The sequence below is a fragment of the Odontesthes bonariensis genome, chromosome 19, assembly GCF_027942865.1.
Source record: "Odontesthes bonariensis isolate fOdoBon6 chromosome 19, fOdoBon6.hap1, whole genome shotgun sequence".
NCBI classification, from domain to species: Eukaryota; Metazoa; Chordata; class Actinopteri; order Atheriniformes; family Atherinopsidae; genus Odontesthes; species Odontesthes bonariensis.
Window position 1 is genome coordinate 23,764,513 of NC_134524.1, and position 17,984 is coordinate 23,782,496.

The following is a 17,984-nucleotide window of genomic DNA, read 5'->3' on the forward strand; positions in this document are numbered from 1 at the left end:
ACATGCATACAAATGGTACAGCTATTGCTGGTGGAACCAAGATGTTGATGTTGGCAATTAGAATGCTAATGTATAGAGTACTTTATGACTGACAAAGAAGATCTAGGTTGGGTGGATTAGTAACTAAATCAAAGTTGTTCTACTAAGGTGCCGTTTACACATACCCGGGTATTTTGAAAAACGAAGACCTTTCCCTTCGTTTGTGCCTTTCGTTTACACACAAACGGAGTTTTTTCCTCCGAAAACGAAGCTAAAAAAAAACTCCGGCAAAAGTGGAGATTTTTTAAAAACTCCGTTTAGCGTTTGTGTGTAAACTGGTTGAAAGACGAAAACGGAGTTTTCAGAATGGAATGCGGAGTTGTCGTCATAGTACAGAGCCCCGCCCCTATCCACCATAGTGGCAGGATAACGCCATTCATTGTTTATCTGGCAAGCATGGAGGTACTAGCAGCATTTATTTTGTTGAGAGCTATACTCGCTTGTGTGATTTTGAAAATTACACTCCTACAAAGTATTGAACAACAAAGGCGCATTACGGCGCGGAGGGCAACAATTGCGGAGCTTCTGTTGGCAGACAGAGCCCGGCCATACCACCGCCAGCGACGGCGATTCTGGATTAGACCCGGACGGACTGCTTTATGGTGGGAAAATTTTGAAAATGGCTTTGTTGTCCCGGAGGAATGGAGGGAAAATTTCAGGATGTCACGATTTTCACTCCTTTCCCTAGCAGAACTGCTACGCCCGCACATCCAGGGTGAGAGTACTCACATGCGCGCTTCTGTTGATGTTGTGAAGAAAGTTGCCTGTCAGCGGTTCTCTATTAGGCTTCTGATTGGCTTGTGTGGAATTCTCATTGTTCTAACATTGCCACCGTCAGGCTTGGCGTAATTTAACAGCTCCTGATAGCGTATTTCTCCGGATCAATGTAGACAGGGTTTTTTTAAAAAATGGGGCTGTGTGCACGGGGTTTTTTTTGAAAACGAAGGTTAGAAAATATGCGTTTTTCAAAATACCCGGGTATGTGTAAACGGCGCCTAAGGCTGAAGATGTCTAAACAACTGTACTTGTCTGTCCATCTCTTTTTTTTTTTTCACATTGCAGTTTTGCCCAAATGGACACAGTTTGTGGAAGTGGAAATCACAGCCTCTGTTGAAGTTTGGCATGCAGGGTGGAGACTTCATGCTGTCCACTAACATCTTGCTGTCGGGGAACAACTACAGAAAAGTTGCACTGCTTTTCAAGTTCATGAACATGGGAATGGTGGCTGAATCCAACTTTTTCAAGAGTCAGGACACATACTGTGTTGAACCAGTCAAACTATTCTGGGAAAAGAACAGGGCTGACGTTCTAACCAGTTTGCGTGAAAAGGACGGTGTTGTTGTCCTAGGTGAGGAAATGTTTTATAACTTAGTTATCCATGATAACATTGACATGTCAGTGGTCTGCTATGATAGTAAAGTGTATTATATGCTACCTTTAACTCTAATATTTCTATGTCTATTTTCTTCTCTTCATTAGGAGATGGCAGAATGGATTCCCCAGGTATGTTTGTTTCTGTGTGTGTCTGTCAGAATTTCATGATGTAGACAGTTCCCACATTGACATCTGTACTCTTCATTCTACAGGCCACTGTGCGCAGTACTGCACATACACAACAATTGAGTCAAGAGACATTGTGCATATTGTGACAGTGGACAAGCGGGAAACAGCCTTAAATTCTGTCATTATGGAGAGGGAGTGCTTCACAAGGACCATGGACGCACTACTCCAGGAGATTCCTGTGAAAGAAGTGGTGACAGATGCCCACATCCAAATAACTGCATTGCTTAGTAAGGAAAACAGATGTATTATTTTGATACCTGATTTTTGTCTTGGTAGTTGTGTGATTGTAAAGGCTATACTGTTTGTTACAGATCCGGAGCGTGGCAAATATAAGGCTTGGGGGCTCCAACATTCTCTGGACATCTGGCATGCTGCAAAGAATTTGGGCAAAAAGCTACGACGGGTATGCCATTTACCAAACCTATTTTACACTCTCAAATAAGATGAATTGTAATCTCGATGTTCTTCAAAAGATTGGATTTTGAAATGTCTACACCTTATTTTCTTAGCAAGAATAATAACCTTTTAGCGGTACATAGGCAGTGCCTGTCTAACACTCTTGTATCTTGACATCAGGCCGGCACAGTGGAGGACCAGACTGCTATTATGGCATGGGTAAAACACATCGTTAACCACTTTTGGTATTGCTGCGAGCAAGCAAAAACAGAGGAACAATTCAAGGTATGTTGGGAGCAAATGTAGCCATAGGCCAAAACAATAATGCTGTTTTATTTTGGTTGCCATGCTGAAAAATGAGGATTCTGTCTCCAGTACGTTATACTATGTGTATATATTGAGTATACAATGCTCTGTTTTTGCAGATGATGTGGCATGGTGTCTTGCATCATGTCCGCAACCAAGGGCAAGTGGTTGCTGTGATCATGATCCATTGAATGACAGTAGCCAAGAAAAGCTGTGGATAAAGCAAGGTAATTTAAAACATTATGGTTGAGTGGTTTCTGTTACTGTGAATTAATTCTAATAATTTGCCTCTCAATTATGTGATGTTGTTACAGGTACAGCAGCTCACCAGGCACTTGCTGCAGTCATTCTTGAAAAGCGCTTGTTGAGGAATGTGATAAAGTTCCTCAATTTCAGGTATGTCCCTTTAGTTAGGCAAATGCTAATGTCTTGTAGAACCATTACAAATACAATCAGTCTGAAATAACTGTATGACGTACACCATGAAGTATTGTAGAACATAACATCTCGTTGTAAAAAATGTGTCACTGACTTGGCATTTCGGGTTTATGTATGTGTTTTTCAGGACCACTTCAGATTTGGAAAATTTTCAAAACCACATACTAATGTATGCAGGAAAGCGGTTTGCCTACAGCCCCCCTGTATACAAAACCCGGACATTGCTTGCAGCAATAGACTATAACTATCACAACCACCGCCTTCCTAAACGTGGCAGGGATGGACACAGAATGTAAGCTTTGTTATAACAGTAGTGTACTATCAAAATTAAATGATTAGTTCTTACCTAACCAGTTGTGATGGTGATGGAACAGACCTGATGACCTCCAGGTGAACTCTGAGGGATGGCAGAGAAGATTAGCGTAGAACAGTTAGCATAGAACAGCGCAGCATAGCATAGAAGGGCATATAGCGTAGCATAGCATAAAAGGGCAGATAGTATAGCTTTGAAGAGGAGCGTAAGGGCCAAGTGGAAGGAAAAGGTATATAGAAAAATACCTCAATGTAAGATCAAGTATTTAAACCATAACGTAAGTAAAAAAAAAAAAAAACGTATGAAAAAACCCTATTATACCAATAGTGTAGTTTCCAGTGAACTAACTCAGTTAATCCACCAGTGTACAAAGTAATAATAACCCTGTAAAAGTGAATTACCTGTACTCAAAATACGCTGAGCTCAGGGTTAGAGCTCTGGGGTCCGTTTCACAAAGCAGGTTCAACCAACTCTGAGTCTATTCCTGATCTCTGAGTTGATCTACTCTGAGATAGAAAACTCTGAGTTTTCGGTTCCAGAAACGCTGATTTGAGTGAGGTTCACCTTGAGTTTTGCGTGTGCGCCACAACTTTAAAAAGCCAGCATCAGTGGAGCCCCGATTCGACGAGTCACCATGGCAACGGGGAAGAGGAGGGGCTACGTTTTTCACCAACCTCAAATTGGAAATCTTAATGCGCTCATACGGCGAGTTTCAATACGTTTTTAGAAATAAGTGCAACACCGCTGCAGCAACAAAAGTGTAAGTTTAAATGTAGTCCTTTGCAATCACATTAATATTACAGGGGAAACTGCTTGAATGGTAGCCCATTCATTTATTTAATTTAGGTGCACTTGGCAGCAGTTTAAGATGAAATATAAAAACATTGTTCAAACAGGTGAGACCTCGGCATGGAGGCACCTCATTTTGATCATGTTTTACACTGTAAAGTAAATATTAAGTGGCTATTTGACTGCAGTTATTTTATCCCCAACATAATGCTGTTTTCACACACATAAACTATGTCTTCTCATCTATATCATGTTCTGTTGAATAATTAAGCCTATTTAAACTAACACAGACTTCTACTGAGCCAACAGAAAGAAGGCAGATGCCCGTAAAACGCATGGATTAAAGTATTCCGGCCCCGGGCCGGATTTCCGGCCTGCAGCACTTGGAGTGAAAAAAAAAATATATTATTAATACTTTTTTTTTTTTTTTTTAAACCCAAAATGCGATAACTCCATGGCTTTCGAGTCTATTTGTTCTCTGCCAATGGTAGGAAAGAAGAGCCGCTGTCCAGTTCTGTCTTTTGCCGATTTTTGAAGAGTGGCATTAAATTTCATCTGGGTGGAATGAACGAAAGATATGTCTGGAGAGACGATTTTCTATCGCTCTGTGCACAATATGGCGACCGCTGACGTTCAAACTTTTGTGTGTGCGCCAGTACCTCCGGTGATTTGACAGCTAGCGCGTCAGGTTAGGGCCAGTGGCCGTAAACAAAGGTTAACTTGTAGCCGAGAAGAAAGATGATAATATAACGTAGCTAAAAAGACTAGCTTTCTTCAGTAGCCTAATGCTTACCGATTTAGCAAGCCTAGCAGCCTCGTTGCTAATGCTAGCCGCCGTAACGTTACCAAACATACCCGACGTCAAGGAGTTGGCTGAGCAGGTTATGGAGGGGCTGGCAGAGTTAACTTCATAATGGGTGAGTGCAGGTTTCATTCACTTGTTTTCATTCTTTCACAGGATTGATTCACTTCATTGGTTTATCCGATTGCTGGCCGCCGAGCCATTATGTGTCTGGGTTTGTGTAGGTTACTGATCATGGTTGTTAGCAGTCGATAGTCAGGATGTGTGTGTGAGTGTGTATTTTTTCTATGGGTACGTGCCATTGACTGTATGAGCGGTCTGTGCTCGTTTTTTTTAAAAATTTAACTAGATTGGAGATACTTTATTAATCCCGAAGGAAATAAAATTTTGTCTGGTCGCTTATGCTGCAAAGTCACTGTCCATAGTCTGTGCTTCACGTGAGTTGTCCAAAGTTCTGGTTTAAGTTAACTTGGGTAGTAAAATCGTTTTGCTAGTTGTAAAGGCACAGTAGACATAACTCGAAAATTAGGTTCAATTATGAATTTATTTTGCTCAGAGCCTCAGACAAACAGACAGATAAATGGCAGCAGTTTATTTACACACTGTTTGTATGTTATTTACAGCAGTATTGTTGTATTATTGCGAAGGCAGTTGCCTGACATGCACTTTATGTTTGTAAATATGCACTGACTGTTTGCACTGTTGCTAAAATACAATGTGCTTTGTTAAACCGAACAGCCTAGAGTGTAGTTTTTATATATATTTTTGCCGTGGTAATTAGTTTTAATTTTTATTCTTAGAGGTCTTAAAAAGGTCTTAAAAGTCATTAAATTTGTTGATAAAAAATGTGTAGATACCCTGACTAAGTAAAATGTCCATTTCAAATCAGCTGGCCAGCTATTTCAACACTCACGGGATAACACCTGAGTTTAAAAGGCAAATTTCCACCAAACTGAAAAACAACATGTTTTCCCTGAACGTCAACGAGGCCACCAATAATAACATGGATAAATTCCTCAATGTCCTTGTTGATATAACTTTCTATTGGTTTTATTAAAATCTTTGTATTTAATTTGCCATTTTATTTCTGATGAACAAAGTTCAAAGTTATTGAAATGTTGAAATTGTTGAATTATTTGATTTATTAAAACTGTTTGAAAAGTAGATCACTGTCCTTTTAATGTACCCTATGGCAGACTGCATTTACTACAGCATGCTCAAAATTCACTATTTAAGAGTTTTTATCACAATTTTCTGGCTTGGTTACAGGCTTCTTGCTTACCAATACCATATAGGGAGCACCAGGGGGGCCCCCAGTTTGGGAACCATTGCGAACACTATACAATAATCTGCATACATGTATATAGTTGTTTGCATGAGTCTAAAAAGTTCAGGCTCAGGATTTGTTTTTTTGCTTTAATCCCTGAAAACGGGTGGTGCCCAGCACCGCCACCTCTAACAGAAGGCCAGTGGCAGAGGGAATCCCCGGAGGGAGTCCACCCCGAAGACACGAGTGCCTTTATAAAAATATAATAGGCCTATATATGTCTTTTTTAAGCTTATTCATGCAAATATTTATTTGTCATTTATGTCTTTTTCTTCTTTTGTCCCAACAAAACTCTGATGGTGCCGCTCAAAAAGATAATTGTCTGTAAATGCAAAAATCTATGCGGGTCTGATAACCATCTCCCGACGAATATTTAATTCTCTGCGCAATAATGGTGCACGTTCATCCACGGGATCGTTGTCAAAAGGACATGTTGGTGAAAAAAGTCGCCTCCTACTGTGCCTGATGGACTTCTAGAAGTAGAAGAATTCGCTCTGCTGACTGAATGAATGAGGAAATCAAATGGCGTGTGTGGCTGAAAGAGGGCGGAGACAGAAAGAAACTCGAGGTTTCTTGAGGAAAACCTGGTCCTGACCAGGTTGGGTTCAGAGAGTCTGTTACTACGGTAACTGACCGAGAGGTTAACTTATCTCCCTTTGTGAAACAGGCTAGAGTTTCCCCTCTTTCTCTGGGTTGAGTTACCTCCCTTTGTGAAACGCAAAACTCAGAGTTTCCCTCATTTCAGGGTTAATAAACTCAGAGTTTTCACTAAACCTGCTTCGTGAAACGGACTCCTGATCTGGCTGGTCATGCTGCATGTATTAACTCTTTAGAAGTAACTCAGGAGGACAGGTTTCTGAAGAGCTGCTGAGGTTTGTTCAGGCTGAATGCTCAGGACACCCTCAGGTCTTCTAGCTGCTGGTTGGAAGCTGACATCCATATCATCCTCATCCATGTTGGTCTCACTCAGGAGTGCTGCTTTTATGCCACACTGAACTCATTTTTCAGTAATGTTCTCCAAAAGTGAAGGCAAAACACTGTTTTCATCAGTGTTAAAGAGAGAAATGTCACAAAGTTTTGTCGTTTTAATACAAAACCTTTTTAAGGGATTATAATAAGTGAAGTTAGTGGAATAGGAGCTGGCTGGATGAAAATTATTGAGGGAAATGTTCCACTTTGACCTGATGGTGGTAGCATTGGCTCAATGTCAGGGCTATTTGCTACGTTAATGACTTTTCCCTCAGCTTTAAGTTACTCATGTCACATAAATGTGATATTTGTGAATTCCCATGCAAGTCAGCAGCCCCTTTCAGGGTTAGAGTTATTTATTTTCCATTAATCTGACTTCATAAAGCAGGTGAGTGAGAACAACACAAAAACCATGCAGTAATAATCTTACACAGTAAGACTGTAATATTTGTGCTTTCCAGCTATTACCTGGAAATAGATCTACTTTTCACACATGATCTGTTATTGGGGAAAATCCCACTTCTCTGGTAAAGTTTAAGGCTGAAGAGGGGGCTCTGATTGGTTATTGAACCTTTCAGGAGAAATGTGTTCAGGTCATGGAACAGTGGACCAGATCTTTACCCTCACATAGTTACTGTAGGGATCATGGGAGTTTAACCATCCAGGGTTAGGGTTGTGTTACATGTGTTTTCTGGACTCTGGACCCCCAGAGAGTCTGTGGGGGGTGCCGCAGAAGTCACTTTTACAGGATATCCAGTCACTGAATAACGCAGTCAGAGCTGTGTCTGCATTCTGGTTCGGAAGTGGTTCTGGTTTACGGGGACTCTACCAGTTCTGCCCCTCGTCTCCGACCCTGTTTGTGGTTTACATGGACAGGATCTGGATGTGTAGTCGGGGGGAGGAGGCATCTGCTTTGGGAACCTCAGGGTTCCATCTTCCATTTAAGGTTAAGCAGCCACAGCAATAATTGGCATGTGGTCATCACGTGTGTCTTTCTTAAAGAGTATCGACATCAGATGTGTTATGGAGGTGAGGGGTGGCTGTCCCTATGCAGAGAGTCACAAGACAGAGCCTGAAATAACCACCTTTCCATGTGGACTTTTATTCCTAAACCCGACGAGACAGTGAGTGGAAACACCCATCCATCCATCCATCCATCCATCCATCCATCCATCCACCCATCATCTTCTCCAGGGATCGGGTCGCGGGGGCAGCACCTTAAGCAGAGAAACCCAGGCGTCCCTGTCTCCGGCCACTTCCTCCAGCTCTTCTGGGGGGACCCCGAGGTGTTCCCAGGCCAGCAGAGAAACATATTCTCTCCAACGTGTCCTGGGTCTTCCCCGGGGCCTCCTCCCAGTGGGACGGGCCCGGGACACCTCTCCAGGAGGCATCCTAACCAGATGCCCGAGCCACCTCATCTGGCTCGGTTCTTCTCTGAGCCCCTGCCGGATGGCCGAGCTTCTCACCGAATCTCTAACCGAATCTCTGAGACGTTCCCAGCAGACCCTCACAATACGTTTGGGCCTGCCAGGTCTGACCGGCCTCCTCCCCCACCAGCGGAGCCAACTCACCTCCAGGTGGTGATCAGTTGACAGCTCCGCCCCTCAGGGCCCCAGGGAGAAACAAATGGGAATGACCTGTTCTTACTGGTTCCAGGTGGACATCCAGAGCAGAGGGGAGGATGCTGGCTGCGCTGCAGTGGTTGGGAGCCGGCCGCGGGCGTGAACAGGAAGGTGTTAGGTGTTAGATGGAGTTAAAACACAAACTTCATGGAACATTTCTGGTTTATACGGCTCCTGATTTACATGAGAAAATATTTCATTTCTCGTGAATCGTGAACATAAATAACAGGAAAGACACTGAAGACATTCATTTGTCTTTAATTCTGTCAGACAGAAATACATTCATGAGGCCAGATTGGCACATTTGTTGTTTATGAAAATATCAAAGAACTCAACATCTTTAAAAAGTGAATGTAAACTGGTTCAGTGAGAGGCTGCTGGCCTCAAACTGGTCCCAGCAGCTGGACATCAGTGGTTGGACTGGTGGACTACCTCAGTGAAGAGTAGAGGACATCTGGCTCTGCTGGAGACTTTGAAAACAAACACACACAGTTCCAGCTGCAGGAGAAACAACTCCAGGAGAAAGGATTGGTGAGAGTCAGTGAAGGCAGTCAGCTGCTCCAGTTTAAGAAGCAGAAGGAAGAGCAGCACAGAAGCTCCCAGAGTCTGCTGGGAGTGTGTGTTTCTGCCTCCTGAAGAGAAGAACTGCCACAGCAAAGCAGCTGTTTGTAAGATTGTAAGAGGCTGGAAGCAGGGTGAACAGCTGACCTGCTTCTGTCCAGAGTTGGGAATAAAGAGCAGCTGTACCTCTGGTCCTGTTGGATCTGATGACTGTTTGTCCAGAAGTGAGGTGGTCTGTCCTGACTGCAGAGTAGACTGCAGCTGGATGGCTTTCTGCAACATGAAATACATCCAGATTATATCCCTGCAGGTAAAACTTTTAACATCACTGCTGCTGGGGAAAACATTAGATTTTCCTCCTGCAGCAGGATGAAGAAGACGTGATAAGACGTGCTGGTCCCACTCTGTATTACAGCAGAACCAGAGAACAATAACTGACAACAGCTGATGTTTCCTGTTTGATTTTTATTTGGGTAAAAAGAATAATGTGTTCACCTAAATGATTCATTCATTCATCTTCTTTGCCTCCTTTATCCATTGAAGGTGGCCTGGAGTCTATCCCAGCTGCCTCTGGGCAGGAGGTGAGGTGCACCCTGGACATGGGACCAGCTGACCTAATCTGCAGGTTAAGGATGCTGGGAGGACCCGGAGAGAACACAAGGGGGAACATGCTATAACTGAGGGAAACAAGTCTTTGTTTTTGTGATGTTTATTTCTGCCACCAGGGGGCGAAGTGAGCCCACACATTTCCCTGACACCTGAGACAGCGGAGAGGACAAAGGTCTGTGTCCAGCTGCTGTTTCCCTCTTTGTCAGGTCCTTGTTCTTCCATCCATGGAACCGAGCAGAATGAAACTTTCTCAGCAGAATAAACCAGCAGCAGCACATGAATAAAAGCCTAAAAAATAAAATAAAAACTGATCAGATCTCCTTGTGTTTTAATGATCCATCACTGATATCCATCCTCTTATTGATTTACACATGAACACAGTCTGACATCTGAGCACTGACATCTCCAGTATTTGGGTTAGTTAAGCCCGATAACCAGCAGATAACCTGCAGATACCAGTCCAGTACCGTAGTCAAGCCTCTTTTGGGGAAATGTGGAGTGAAACACTTGATTTATGTCAACAAAGTAACATTGACACGACTCAGCGAAAACCAACGAGGCCGAGACAGACAACGAAGGCGCTTCAGGATACTGTCGTCCACCACACCTTGGGATAGCATGTAGTTCCAGATAGCAAACACACGTTTTGTGTCTCTGTGTACTATCCGGTTCTGGATAACATGGTTGGAGATCAAACTGATTAAATTCAGTTTATACACATCTGCCATTTGTTGCCACCCCTCAAAAATTCATGAACCCAAAACATTTCATCCGGAGCCAAAAGCTTCCATCCAATATGTATCATCAATCTACATTTATAAATAACTAAAGCTGAAATATGAGTTTATTATTTTATTTTTTTAACTAGAATTATATTACGGTGGAATTCTGCAGTTAAAGAAAGAGGAAAACCTCCATTTAACCAGGAGTTACAGCAGATTAAATCTATAAGTTAGTGTAAATATAAATATATGTGGTGAAAAACACTAACTTCATGGTGGCACTGGAGGAAACTCAGGTATTCTGCAGAAGCACAGGAGTTCATCCCCTTCAGATCATGAATATCTGACGTTGATTCCTGCTTTTAAAAGAATCAATGAAAAATCCCACCAGTGAGACGACACTGCCACCAGGAGGTCAGATTGGAACATTACACTATGTTTGGATCCAGCACTGTGTTCTTCAACAACCTTCAGTTTTACAGATCATTACGGAGGTGGAAAAAGTGAACACAAACTCCTGAAAAACACTGAAGCACAGAAGCAGCGCTCAGTGTGCTTTGGGAGCAGGAACCCCAGAAAGACTTCTGGGGACTGAGGGTATTTTCCTCATTTTTACGTCCCGTCATTCATTTGCCTTTTTGAAGCGCTTGTTATTACTTCTTTGAATTGGCTGATGTGACAATTCTTTGTGCTGCTTCCTGATTTTGATTAGTTTCAGGTGTAGTCTGAGTAAGAGGAGAGAATAATGCAAAACAAGAAACTGCAGCACTGATCAGACACGGCTGGATCTCAACAGGAAACACTCCCTGAGAACCAGATCTAACGTGTGACTTCCACTGTGAGTCAGCTCAGTTACAAACTGGGTTTAACTTCTGAGGTTGGTCTCTGACTGAGGGACTGTCTCTGTCACGCTAACAGCCCCCCCGGCTGGCTCGCCATGTTTTGCCACATATACACAACATGACGGGGTTCATTCGGGGGAGGTGACTTCACTGATGACCATCTGCATACAGGAAGACAGTCCTGCGTAACATTCAGTCGCTACAGCGACTGTCTTGCATTTCTGGTGGCTACTTCCTGTTCAGCCAGGACCGTAGCGCCAGTCGCTAACACACAAAGGTCACCGCTGATCACATCTTTAGGCCAAAGTGGGACTTGTCAGTGAGATTCTCCCACTGTGAGCGGCACAAAGCGCTTTCTAAGAAACTCTTAAGGACATAATAGCTGTGGGGACGTAGTTACCACAAGAACACAATACAACTCCAAGTCTGTGCTGAACATTTTCCACTGAAATGCTCAGGGTACGCCAAACACAGTCAGCTTAAAACTAAAGGGAACAAAAACAGCCTGAAGCAGGTTTAAATGATCAGCGTTTGAGTTTGTAGATACAATCCAATAAAGTATTAGGGTGTTGTGTGCACACTCTGCCACCAGGTGTTCTGGGTAAGTTGTGTAGCCGTCGGGGCAGAAGAAGAAGAAGAAGAAGAAGATTTTTTTGATTTTTACAAAAACATTTATTCACATTTTAACATAATACATCACACTGTGTCAATCTGTAAAACAGGATAAATTAGTGCTCAAGAAAAAGTGCAAACTGCAGTTCATTATTAACATCAATGGAACAAAGAATATCGTTAAAACACCAGATGCTTTTAAAACGTTGGAGGTCGTCTGTGAGTTTGTAAAAGTAAAACTCCAGCCTCAGTCTGCACCTGAGGTTGCAGCACCACACAGAGGCCGCCTCCTGACCCGCTTTGTCTGTCACTTTATTTTTCCTGGAAACATAAATAGCTAACTTAGCTTCACCCAAGATAAAATTCAAAAGCTGAAACTTCTGTTTGTCTGTTTTTTTATATCCTGTGCCATAGATAAAACGTGTGATGCTAAAAGACTCATTAAATAGGTTAAACACGGTAGTTAAAAGAGTGAAGAGCACTGTGAGTCTCTGACACTCGCTAAAAACGTGATAAACCGTCTCCCGAAGGAGACAGAAAGGGCACTGGTTAGACACAACCGGGTTTAAAACAGAGATAAAAGCATTGGAGGCGATGGCACCATGTAAAATCCTCCACTGGAGGTCGGCAGTCCGTTTCTTTATGGGAGGCTTGTAGAGAACTCGCCACTGTGGACCGGCTCCATCGGCTCCCAACCTGCCGGTCCACACGGTGGGCTCCCTGTCGCAGAGCCCCCTCCTGTTGAGCACTGTCACACAGAGGTGGTAGAGAGTCCTCCTTCCAGCTGTACAGAAGTTGATGCTCCCGGGGTCCCCGAGTAGAGGCCCACTGAGTTCCCCAAGCTGGGGACTCACGTTGACCCCAGGAAAAGGGTCCCCAGGGTCCGGCTCCACCCCTCTGCCGTAGTCCAGGAGGAGGCCTCTCTCCTTGCCAGAGAGCCTCCGCCTCCAGAGCTCCAGTACCCGCTCTGCCACCCTGGCGGACCTGATGCCGAGGAGAGAACCCACGGCCTGCGAGTCCGTCAGCGCCGGCCCCGCAGTGTCCACCAGCTGCTGGAACACCAGAACCTTTCTCCTGCACAGTGCTGTTCCCAGTCCAGGCGTAGCTCCGCTGGACACGTCCAGACGGGCCCCGTGCACCAGTGGCTCCTGCAGCAGCCAGAACAGGGAGGCAGAGCTTTGTCGCGAGTCAAGTTTAAAAAGGACCCAAGGCCAGGCGGTGCCACAGCAGAGATGCTACCAGGTTGTTCAGCACCAGCACTCTACCCCTGTAAGACATCTGGGGGAGCAGCCATTGCCATTTTTGTAGTTTGCCTACAACCTTTTCCGTGACGCCCTCCCAGTTCCTCCTGGTCATCTCCTCACACCCGAGGAAGACGCCAAGGTACTTCAGCCCCTCTCTGCTCCATTGCAGGTGCCGAGGGAGAACTGGGAGGCCATCACACCATCTGCCCACAGCAAGGGCTTCACTCTTCCTCCAGTTCACCCTCGCTGCGGACAGAGTGTTAAAGGAAGCGGCTAGTTCAACTAAAAGATCTACTTCTCTCTGGGATCCGATCAGAACAATGACGTCATCTGCGTAGGCAGACAACACAATGCTCTGTTTAAAACCAGGTAAAAGCAGGCCATCTATGCGTGTGCGAATCTTACAGAGGAGGGGTTCCAGGGAGAGTGCATAGAGCATCCCAGACAGAGCACAGCCCTGCCGGATGCCTCTATGCACCCTGAAAGGAGCACACAGACTGCCGTTGAACTTCAGCATACTCTCAATGTTACAGTATAACACCCGGATCTTGGCTACAAAACCAGCGCTGAACCCAAACCTCTCCATGGTTTTCCAGAGGAAGTTGTGCTCAACGCGGTCAAAAGCCTTTTCCTGGTCTAACGAAATGAGACCAGTATCAATGCCCAATGAGCTGGAGACCTCCAAAACATCCCGAATCAGGTAGACATTGTGTACCATAGACCTGCCAGGTACACAATAGGTCTGATCCCGGTGGATGACCTGCTCCATAGCATTCCTCAGCCTGTTCGCCAAGGCCTTGGACAGGATTTTATAATCTGTACACAGGAGCGACACAGGGCGCCAGTTCTTTATCTCCTGAAGGTTGCCTTTCTTTGGCAGGAGGGTGACAGCAGCCCTGCGGCAGGACAGAGGCAGGGAACCCGAAGCCAAGCTCTCGTTAAAAACAGCTAAAAGGTCGGGTGCTAAAATGTGCCAGAAGGCCTTATAAAACTCGACAGTCAGACCGTCGATGCCGGGAGCCCTCCGTCCCTGCATGCCCTGCAGAGCAGCCTGCAGCTCCACCAGCTGTAAGGGCTGCTTCAGCTGTGCGCTGGTCTCCTCAGAGACCTGAGGCAGCTCACCACAGAACTCCTCAAACAGTGCATCATTCTCCTCGTATGCACTCGCATAGAGGGATGCGTAAAAATCCACAGCTCGCTGTCTGATATCTGCGGTGTCAGTGAGTTCCTGCCCTGTGTCGGAGAGCAGAGAGTGGATTACCTTGGCCTGACCTCGCTTCTTATCCAGGCCGAAGAAGTAGCTAGAGGGAGCATCCATCTCGGAGATGTTTAGGAACCGGGATCGGACCAGTGCACCCTGCACCTTTGTGTCCAGCAGGTTGGCCAGAGCCATCTTTTTAGATTTGAGGACTTCAATACATCCTCGATTTCCTTCCCACTCCCTGTTCCAGTCTGCCTCGTTGCTGCCATCGCTGTGGATTTCTTGTAAAAACATCAAATCTATCTTTTTTCTCCGTGCTGTGTCAAAAACCAGAGCCCTTTTTCTGGCCTCCCTGGCTCCGTTGACGTTTAACGTCCCCATTTTTAAAATGTTCATGGTAAAGGAGATGTTAAAACCAAAGACAGTAAAATGGAGAAGTAAAACCAGTTCTAAAACCCTCATCATTAAAGTCCGATTTGACTTCTCACTTTGATCATGTGTTTCCTGAGTCTGTAAATTTCCCGATCAGTGAGACCTGAGGAAGCTTTGTGCTGAATAAGGGCTGATTCATACTCGGCGCAAACGCGCAACTGTTCTGGCTCGAGAACCATTAATGACGTCATCGAAAGCGCCAGCCCCTTCACAGTTCCTTCAGCTCATAAGCGCAGTTTGCGCTGAGAATGCGTCACATTTGCAGTTCTCTCCAGACCAGCGAGCGTCACTGTTGAGGAAACAAGCTGAAAAGCATATGAAGAAAGCATACACAATGCCACCTGTGGTGTCACGTCAGCAGAGGCTGGCACATCTGATGCAGAATGAATTTACTCTGGGTGTAGAACTGTATATGTATCTCAGAGCTAAGCGGCTGCGGCAAAAACAGAAGAGAAGGTGGAATGTTCGTCCTTTGCAACAAGACGAACTTTGTCAAACGTTGTCCCAGTGTAACTTCATAGACGTGTTGTACAGATGTTTGTAGAGGCGCATCCTCTCGGTCACCGCGGTCTCTGCAGTGTTCATTTTTTCTTTTTCTTGGTCAGCTGTTTCCAGTTGAGCGCGCGTGAAGTCAGAAAAAAAGTTGTGTGCGCGCCCTTGCGCCGCGCGAGGATTTTCTAGCTTGCGACGGGGGGCGTGGCGGAATTTTGGGACACGTGACCGCTTGCGCCATTTGCGACCAGCTAGTATGAGCGAGGTCGCGCCGAGTATGAATCAGCCTTTAGGCGTCTCGCTGAAACGTAAAACTTTAGCAGATCTGGAAAACGCTGCTCTAGCCGCAGGCCCTTCATGCCCTTAGTCTGGTGCAGGAAGGTCTGGAACACCTCAGCGGGATACAGGTCACCCTCCTGACTGGCGGTTGTCTGACTGAGAGACAGCTCGCTGCAGTCAGACACACCGCCCTCGCTGTCGCTGCTGCCTGCATCGCTCACTCCAGCCTCCAGCCGGCCGGTTTTACAGCCCCCCACGACCTTCACCACATTTTTGCGCTTGCTGCGACGTTTTACAGAAACAAAGTTCTCCCCAGACTCACAAGTCTCCATGAGTCCAGCTCCAGCAGCTAAAGCACCTGGACACGCTGCAGGGAGGACACTCACCTCACCTGCAACCCCACCTGTAACCTGACATGTCCCACTTACCTTACCTGTCTCACCTGTCTCACGTACTTTACCTGTCTCACTTATCTCACCTGTTGCACTTACCTTACCTGTCTCTCTCACCTTACCTCTCACACACCTTACCCGTTTCACTTACCTTGCCTCTAACTTCACCCTCGTCCCTTTCCCCCTCGCGGCTCACCCCCTGCTGGCTCTGTGTCTACCCCCCCGCATGCCCAGCCACGGCTCCATCAGAGCCAGGGGCAGGACCCTCCCGCCCCGCGGCACCAGGAGCGGGCCGCCCGGCCGCCGCGGCTCCGCTGGAGCCCGCCGGAGCCGGAGCGGCGCGGCTGGGACAGGCTTTAATCAGGTGGCCCTCCGTGCCACAGCCAAAGCACTTGATTGTGGAGGAGGTGGCGAACAATGTATAATCGAACCCCTCCACATGTACAATAAATCTCAGATTTAACTCCCCTGATTTATCGTTAAGTATCATGTGCAGCTGTCTGCGGTGAGACACCACATGCGTCAGCAGCGGGTCTTCCTCAGTGGGGAAACCACCTTCCCGTGCCTGGAGAGTTCCTTTATCAGGAACTCGTCGCTAATAAACGGGGGCACGTTTGACAGAACGATCTTCTAGGCCGGCTGCGTGAGCGGCATCACCGGCTCGAAGATCCCATTAACTGTGACTCCCGTCTCCACTAGCAGTTTAACCTGCTCCATTTTCGCCACAAATAAGACAACAGCCTTGTTCAAGCGGGCAGCAGACTTAACAGAGCTGTGCCCGATCACCTGCCCCACGGCCAGCGCCACGTCCTCCACGCTGCACATGGAGCCGGCACCTACCCTGATGCTGTGCTGCCTGGACAGCGCGGAGAAGCCCCCCGCCACCACTGCGGCTTTCCAGCAGTGCTGGGAAGCACGCCCAACAAACGCTACAAAAAAACTAAACTAAACTCACAACACACAAGACAAAGTACTCAGAAAGACACAACTAATGGAACATTGAAACAAAAAAAAAAACAAGAATAGAGAATAAAGGTGACAAAAAATGCTTTTTCTCTCTCTTTCGCTCTGCTCTTCCTCTCACACACCTCTCACTCGAAGAAGAAGAAGAAGAAGAGTAGTTGTGGACTAAAACAACATGAGCAGCGCGACAGAGCATCTGAGATTACAGCAGAATGTCTGTTTGGTAAATCTGCTCAGTACCTGATTGTGTGAGTAACTGAGAATTTGTAGAAGCAACAAACAGATCAGTTCAGTTTTCTCATGTTAAACGGTTCAATTCAAAGTACCGTTAGCCTGCTTAGCTGCCTTTTCCCTCAGTGCAGCCATGACGTTTGGACTAAAATCTGTTCACACATCTGATTCCAACACAACAGACATTTGAAAGAGTTTCACAGCTTGAAGTTGAGCCTCGTGCCCTTTTAGTGTTGGAACAGCCTTAACTTTCAGCTTCAGTCATGAGCATCATACAGCTGTCTGGGAAGTACAGGGAACAACTCCAAACCTTTTTCAGACTATGTTACAGATTTCTGGGTCTTTGGGGAAGATGATAAGGGTCAACTTTCCCTCCTAACCAAACACACATTTTCTTCAGAAATATCTGTGTAGCAAGAACATGAAAAGTATGAGAAAAGTTAACATCAGACCTTTAATGAAATGCAGAACAATGAAATACAGACGAGTGTAAAGCTCGACTTCACATCAAACTGAAATGATATATTGCTTCTTCAGATGTTTACATAAATACCCACAGCTGGTGCAAAGCTACTTTGTGGATCTTAACTTTAAACAAAACAAATATGTTCAGTATAACAGAATAAACATGTTTCTACTTTCAAACAGAATGCATTTTGTTCTGTCCATCAACTCACAATTGATGCCATGTTTGTCTTGAACGTCGGGAGAGCCGTCCCCAGTTAAAGCAATCCCAACAAATCATAAAGCACTTTCAATGGTTCTTCAAACATGTGCTCCCCACAGAACATTCAGAACTAAAGTCCTGACAAGACAAGGTGGTAATCCACAAAGAAGATT

At 45.4% G+C, this 17,984-nt stretch overlaps 2 protein-coding genes across 2 annotated transcripts in view; both read left to right on the forward strand.

Annotated features, from left to right (window-relative positions):
• The window catches only part of LOC142368723 (uncharacterized), a 93,741-nt gene that overhangs the window by 24,078 nt on the left and 51,679 nt on the right, over window positions 1-17,984 (forward strand). The gene's annotated exons all lie outside the window — the stretch shown is intronic.
• On the forward strand, window positions 1,162-2,495 carry LOC142369424 (uncharacterized). The gene is made up of 6 exons (XM_075451787.1): window positions 1,162-1,387; window positions 1,519-1,542; window positions 1,626-1,829; window positions 1,914-2,005; window positions 2,179-2,283; window positions 2,424-2,495. The coding sequence occupies exons 1-6, from the start codon at window positions 1,162-1,164 to the stop codon at window positions 2,493-2,495; spliced, it is 723 nt and encodes a 240-aa protein (XP_075307902.1).